General features: G+C 31.4%; 1 protein-coding gene across 1 annotated transcript; it reads left to right on the top strand.

The window, feature by feature from the left end:
- Positions 1 to 3345: 3345 nt before the first annotated feature.
- On the top strand, positions 3346 to 5334 carry LOC111887923 (uncharacterized). Its single transcript, XM_023884057.2, has 4 exons — positions 3346 to 3502; positions 3922 to 4272; positions 4401 to 4646; positions 4738 to 5334. Exons 2-4 carry the CDS (start codon positions 4006 to 4008, stop codon positions 5179 to 5181), a joined length of 957 nt encoding a protein of 318 aa, XP_023739825.1. The 5' UTR covers positions 3346 to 3502; positions 3922 to 4005; the 3' UTR covers positions 5182 to 5334.
- Positions 5335 to 8276: the final 2942 nt, after the last annotated feature.

Here is an 8276-nt window from a genome sequence, read left to right as displayed (position 1 = left end):
GTAACTGACTTAGCCGTAAACTCAATAGGCCGTAAACTCGTAGGCCGTAAACTCGTAGGCCGTAAACCTTAGGCCGTAAACTCGAGTTTCGGTCCAAGTATACTTTTTGATTTAAACTCCGAAAAATAACGGTGTAATTATCGTTTAACAGAATATCGATTTTTCGTGAATGCTCGAGTTTACGGTCAATGAAAGTTAAATATAAAAGTTCGATTTTTATTTTAAAAGCAACTCAATTAAATGTCAGAACCAATATGTGATCACGAAGGCTTGAATGATGTGAAAAACAATCGTTTTCGAGGAATGCAATTGTGCCCGTGAAGAGGAGTTTACGGCCGTAAACTTCGAGAAACTTTGATTTCGACTGGAATAAATCCCTCTATACTGCTGTGAATATCGAATTAGTTGAAAACGCAGCTGTTGAACGCCTTTGACACTGGTATTGCTCTGATACCAATTGTAAAGTCCCGAAAAACAGATCTATCAATGATCAAAGATAATAACAGATGCAAACACGAATTAATAAACGAATATAGAGCAAAAGACCAAGCTTGCATACGCTTCAATGGTATAAAACGTCTGATACAACTTGGGAGTATACGAAAGCATCAACAACCAACAATGACTGACACAACTCGCTATTTATAGACTTGACTAAGGACCGTAAGGTGTTTACGGCCGTAAAGAGTTTACGGCCGTAAACCCATTCTAACCGTAAACACATGACAAAACACTAATAATTACATATCTACTGCTATCAACGACTACGCCTAGACCAAACCACTATACAGGGTCTTTCAAGTCGATAAGTTATAAAAATGTTACGAATTACAACATACAAATTTAGTCATAAATATGCGTACTAAAATGCATGTTGTGTGTGTTTGTCATAATTGTACGTCATAAAGGTAAGTCGTAAATTTTTGAAAGTTCATGTTTTTCATATTCGTTTATGACATAGCTTTCATTTACCAAAATTTGTCAGTCATTTATGGGTATTTACGAAAGACATTATCTATCATGGAAAACCTTTTTTTCTAGTAATGGAAGCCAAATAAGTGGACACAACAACAAACTAATCATAATAGCGTGTATTATAAATCTTTGTACCAAGGACTTTTGGACTTTTGGTGGCTTACTATGGATTTGGCGTATAAAATCCAGACATTTGATTCTGAGAACAAGATGGATTTGATGAGAGATATGTCAAATATTTTGTAACAGGTCTAACTGAAATTTTTACATTATTTATACAAAAGTCATTGCTTTGTTTTTGAACAAAAAAAGATAAATGACTAGCAATTGTTTACATACATACAAGAGCCTCTATATTCTTGGCTCATTAACAAATCGATACTAGCTTGTTGTTGATTTTATATGTTTTTGGACCTTATGTTGGCCCATTTTCTATTATTTTCATATTGTGTTATTGCATTGGATCTCTCGCGAGGTGGTGTTTTCCCTTGTGGTAGTGGGCCTTATGTTAACGTTACAATTGTTCGGACTATGTATTAGGATAGAGATTGATTAAAAATACTTAATATCAAAATTAAATATTAAGTAATTTTTTAAATAAAATTTTGAAATAAAAAAAAAACAAATTAATTACGATTATTATTATATTTATTACATTTAATATTTTGCATATATAAGTATTATGTGATTTTTTAATTTTAAAAATTAGAAAAACTACATATTGACATGTGGTAAAATGATCATTTATTATAGTTGATAGGATGAACGGCCAAACTTTTTCTTATCATCCTTATAGGACCCATGTATGTGGGCTTGTTTTGGTTTCACTCTAGTTGTTGGGGCTGCGAATGGTTTTGGATAGAAGGGTCTTGATGTTTTTTTTTCTAATTTCTAAGTTAGTTTATTTTTATTTGTTTTCTTGTTTGTGTATTCGGTTTTGTTTTACCTCATTGAGGCATGTCCCATTCGAATAAATGTTATTTTATGAATAAACTATGTGTGAGACTCATGTATTATATGAGTTTATTTTAAAGAAAAACTAAATACAAAATTCTAAACATTTGAGATGTATGAATTTATAAGAACGGTGAGAAAATATTGAATTATAAAAATTAAAGTGTTTTTCGCTTTAAATTTAAACAAATAATATAGATAAATAAATAAGGAAAATTAATGAATTTTTAATTTAGTAATTTTGAAATTAGAACGAAAGTTCATTAATGACATTGATATGCATTTATTATTGTATTTAAATATTATGTAGAATTTAATAAAATGAAAAAACCATAAAATGACATGTGGAATAAACATTAATGTAAAATAACCACAAAATTACATGTGTCAAAATAAATGATAACGTGACACATGACAAAAAGATCTTTATTTATTAGAGATGAGTTTAATTTAGTAATTTTGAAATTAGAATGAAAGTTCATTAATGAAATTGATATGCACTTATTATTGTATTTAAATACTATCTAGAATTTAATAAAATGAAAAAACCATAAAATGACATATGGAATAAACATTAATTTAAATAACCACAAAATTATATATGGCAAAATAAATGATAATGTGACATATGACAAAAAGATCTTTATTTATTAGGGATGATGTTATAAATGTTTTACAAAACAAAGTCACTAAACTTTGGAATAACTTGTTAGAAAATGATATTACAATCTTTTTTTTTATCTGGTTTCACCATTAAACAACATCCTACCTTAGAAAACTTGTCCATCTTGTCTTCTACGTGTGTGTATATCTACCTTTTTTCTTGAAAAAAAAAACATTTTAATGTATAACTAATTAATTATTTCAAAGAAGAAACCCACACGAGATCTAGGTATCTCTTATTTGTATTTTTCTTCTACAAGATGGTCTATATTGTACAAGATTTCTTCACTATATGCTTTCAACTTCTACTACTGACTTTATGGGTTAATGGTTTTTTCGACCTTTTTTGTTGTTATCAGGCGATTTTCCCCTTATATTAGGGTTTGAGAAGTTTATAACTTGATTATGTTAAAGAAAAATGACCGCTAATCCATGGGGTGAGTTCATTTGATGCGATTTTGTCCATAAGATTTTTAAGATGGTTTCAATAATTTTAAAAAGTGTTGGAAAGCTAATAAGCACTTTTGAAAATAGTTTTTATCATCCTTCAAAAGTTATTTTTCATTAGTCACGTTTACATGACTTTTTAAAACAACTTATAGTTAATCATATTAAAAAGATAATAATACCTTCAAACCTATAGTTTCTTAAAAAATAATAATAATCATAATCATAAAATAAAAAGTAATAATCCTTAGTTGTCAGGGGACTAAAAATGTAGGTTAGGCAGGAGTCGGGGGGGAATTTTATGAAATTCGCTCCTTGAGTTTTCCTATCACTCTATCTTGTTTCTCGCTCTGTCCACTCTTGCCACCGGACTCCGCCGCATGCCTCAAAATTTGAAGTTTCACGGCAGCTCCTCAGTCATCTACCCTCTGCATCGAGTCAAAAGCCTTAATCTTTCTCTACTGTATGTATTTTTTCCCCCAATTTCCATTATCCTTTAGTTTATTTATAACTAAATTATGCAATGTTGTATCACATTAATTTCGTTACTTGCATCATATTTGAATATGTAATATGTTAAATTCGCTGTCTTATTTTGCTTTGCTGATATTTTCTTTTCGATTTTGGGATGAAATTTTAAACTTACAGAGTTCGTCAATGAAAGTTTAGGTTAACAATTTGTTTTAATTAGGTTAATTCTGTTTAACGCGATTATTTGTAGGGTTATGGTTTAGACCTACTTCGAGGTCCTGTTAGCATACAGCTTTTGTTTAATTTCCTAAAAATTTGAATGATATATGATGAATTGATGATTTCCCTAAAAGATTATGTAGTTTGTTTGATGTCGATGTTGAAGTTGACATCGTGATTCACTCTTTACAGGTTTTTCTGAACAAAGAAATTACAAGAATTCCTTTTTATTATAATCTCAATGTTTTGGCTACTATAAATAAACAAGTTGATGAGATGAGTTACCTTCAAGTCACTGCAGTGCGTCCTTCTTCACGTGAATATAACACAATCCGTGGATCAGCTATACAATGCATTTCACCAGTGAAATTATCTAATCTTCATAATGCCCTAAAACCAACCATTGGATTTGATTCATCAAAGAAATGCACAAAATTAATGAAATGTCATGTGATGCAAAGAACTGCTGCATCTCGCTTTCAACCATGCACACCTGTGTGTTTATTTGGTGGGAAAGGAGGAGAATCCAAAAATGGTGATGAGGTATGCCTTTCATTCCTTAGTTCATAACAGTTACACAGTCAATTTTTTATTCATCATTTCTAGGGTAAAATGGTCATTTACTCATTCAATCGGAAATTGAACATATTAAGTTTTTGTTTTCTTTCCAGGGTTCCCCATGGAAGTCAATGGAGAAAGCTATGAGTAGTTTTAAAAAGGAACAATCACTAGAGGATGTACTCCGCCAACAAATCGAGAAGAAAGATTACTATGATGGTGGCAGTGATGGTGGTGGTGGTGGTGGTGGTGGTGGAGGTGGCAGCGATGGTTTTGGTGGATCAGAGGATGAAGGCTTTGGTGAGATGTTGGATGATATACTGCAAGCCACCTTGGCACTCATTGGTCTAATAGTTATGGTAATCACTCTCATTTCTTTCTTTCTTTTATTTATTTATTTATCCAACACAAAGGGTATAATCGTAAAAAGCTTTATGTGGTTGTTTTCAGTACTTATACATGGTGGCAAATGACCAAGTTACGCTCTTTTTAAGAAGTGTAATGAAGTTTGTATCTGGGAAAAAAGGTCCTCGATTAAGGTTCATAATGTATAATATTGGACTATTGTATCAATCATTTAATACAAGAATTGCATATGATCCATATTGGTTGGAAAAAGAAATACTCACAACACCTACATTGTACGATCACCCTCGGAGATATGAGAAGCTTCTTAAACCCTTTAAACGTGCTATTAAAGGTGATGGTAACATAGATCTTGATGCTGTTAGGAATCTTGTTATTAATGCTCAGGGTGTTGTTGGTGTTGATACTGGTGCTGGTGCTGGTGCTGATGTTGATAATGATACTGATAACAAATCGTTCAGTGACGATGATGACGATGATGACAACGGCAATGCATACACCATCAATGAGGATTCAGATGATTACTAGTTTTCCTTTCGTGTATTCTTGTTTTTCTTTTGTAGATTCAAGTATTTCTCTATTGAGTTTTTTGGATTTAATGTTTTGAATTATTGCAAGATATTCCTATTTTGCTTATTGATTAATCAGAACGTGATCAATCTCGGAGAACTTATGATTCAATGATTGTGAGTTTAACTGGAAAAAGAGGAAAAGAAAGTGTCATGATCTCTAGAATTGAGTAGAATAAATGGGTGGCTAAACCTTCTCTCCTATAATCGATGGGGTAAAAACTGAAAAATGGCTATCCCTAAGAATCTGTCAAAGCCTCGCACATTTTTTTTTCTAGGCCTAGGGTGAGCAATAGAAGATATTGGGCCTCGAATCACTTAAATAAAAGAATTTGTATGAGTTCTTTAGAAATCAAACATATCATGTGTTAAATCATAGTCTTTAAATATTGTATTTATTTATTGAAAGACCACAACTTTCGTGTTTTTGAAAGGTTCAAACTTTCATACTTCACAATATTATTACTTCAAAACACGCTACTTGCATATTTATAAAAACAATATATTACATTGATAAAGAGGTTACAAACTACTAGATACAAACCGACTATTACAAAGTGTTATATAATACATAACTACCCAAGATATTGTAATTTATATAAACATAAACTTAAGTACGAAAGTATTATTACAAACTATTCTAATTCTTTCAACAATATATGATTATACTGGTTACTTATCACCTGCAATTGTTAAAAATTGATAGTTAAGCGGTGACGCTTAGTGAGCTCAATAACAGATACAATATAACATTATGCCATATATATACATCAATATGGCAGAAGCAAAGAGGAACAACAAAGACATATGTGAAATCATGTGACAAGCGTTCATATCAATCAAAGACTTTATTCAAAGATATACTTTTCAATGCTTGATATACATCAATAAAACTTTGGCCCAAATGGCATAGAAGACATACAATTTTTGATTAACATCTTGTAGGATTTCAGGCTTATAGTCCTATCTAACCATTTGCCAATGCCATAGAATAGAAGTCATTCTCTTACGGAGACATGCTCTACATGACCAAAGGCTACGTACCAGTACCAATGTAAATCTAAGTCCTTTCACTGATCACATGGTCAAAAGTATTACATTTGCTATAAAAATAGCGAATAAAATAACACGAGGAAAATAACCCGAAATAATAACACTGAAAAGCACATAGCACATATAACACATAACATACAATTGTTCCTATATATTGAACTCACCTTCAAATAACCGGGGTTAAAATAATAATTTGGACAATACTTCGGCTCCAAATATGACTTTCTGGGGCGAAACCGGGGTTTTTAGTTGAAAACCGGACTTTACTCGGGCAGAGTTTCGACTTAAAATATAATTTTCTCGGGATCTTCAGGGCGTCGGGGCTTGCTTCAGATGTCGGGGATGATAACAGGACTTCTAGGGGTTAAAAGTGGCTAAAAATGGGAGTAGAGGGTGTAAAAGAGTGAAAATGAGCAAACATTTTCGGAGACCTTCGCATCCCTTTTATAGTGTGCGAAGCACCTTACTACGCTGGGCATACATCCTCGGTACGCTGGGCGTATGCGAGGTGTCACCCGCTCGGACTTTGGGCCTCGGACGTGGTTTCTATGTGGCGACCATGCGAAGACGGACTACATGGCTAACTCCGGACCGGATACGTGCGAGGTACGCTGGGCTTAACCTCGTGTACGCGGGGTGTACGGCCTCAGATAAGATTTTGATTTTTCCTTTATTTTTGTTTAATAACTTCAAAAATTCATAATATTATTATTTATTTTAATATTATTATTTTTAACGTTCTTTATATGCACGCGTAGGTGAGAATATACTCTACAACTTTCGTTTAGACTCCATCGGCTAAATTTGAATTTATTTTAATATTATTATTTTTAACAGAGTAGGACAGGAAAATCCGTTAAAAATCCATAACTTCTTCATCCGACATCCGTTTTCGTCAGACTTTTTACCGTTAAACTACAAATGACGAGATCTTCAATTCTCGTTTAGGTTGTATCGGCTGAATATCGCTCGATCTAAAATTCGAGTTTTTAGCTGTCTACTGTTACTCCGAAATTTAGAAAAATCATAACTTTCTCATACGAAGTCAGATTTTGGCGTTCTTTTTATCGAACTTCTCGGTTTAACGAATACTAAGACTTTCATTTATATCACTAAGGCTAAAAATTAGTTTATCAAAAACTCACTTTTTACGTCATTTGGCGTCGTGCCGGTTTTGTCGCGAATCTTCGATTGATCATAACTTCTTCGTTATAACTCGGATTTCGACGAGGTTTTTGCCTAAATGTTTTTAACAAGATTATCTACAACTTTCAATAACAAAATTGTACTTATTTCAAATTTTATATTTTCGCTATATTTCACTATTTGGCTTTTAATTGGAATCTCATAAGACTTCTAATATTTTATGAGTGATTCTAAACATAGTTTTTCTTCACTTCTAGTAAAAACCATCTGTTAGAACTCAACACTCAATTTCACATAGTATTTCACAATTTTATTCATTACAAAACACGATTTCAAAACGTGTATGTTACATTTATAAACTTTCAAAAAATTATATTTGTTTAAATCTTTATTTTTAACATTTTTAATATTTATTAATTTTCTTTTTAAAAAAAATTATGAATGGTATAGATAATATTATCAATTGACTATTTTAAATCTCAAATAAATTTAAGCTTAAAATATTATTTATAACCTTCATACATTTTTAAAATATTATCTTTAACGTTATTACAATAATCAGTTTTAATAAGTTAAAAAGTATAAATAACTAAATAATTAATTGTTATTGAAGCAATCATGCTCTAATTTTTTATTCTATTTCTATCAATGAAGCTTGAAAAGGGGTAAAAATCAAAATCTTTTTTTATTCTCAATGTCGTAACACATGGTAATTTTAAGCCAAAACTTTTTTTATGTGCCTAAAATGCTTTTATTCTAGCAAACTCGTAAATCACTGAAGATGATTATATATATTTCATACACAAAAGATATATTTCTTATAGAAACCACTTAAACAAAATCCGAAGCTTTTAT

This window comes from Lactuca sativa, chromosome 5 (assembly GCF_002870075.4).
Source record: "Lactuca sativa cultivar Salinas chromosome 5, Lsat_Salinas_v11, whole genome shotgun sequence".
Lineage (NCBI taxonomy): Eukaryota > Viridiplantae > Streptophyta > Magnoliopsida > Asterales > Asteraceae > Lactuca > Lactuca sativa.
The sequence above is the reverse complement of the archived record's forward strand: the minus strand, read 5'-3'. Positions and strand labels throughout refer to the sequence as shown.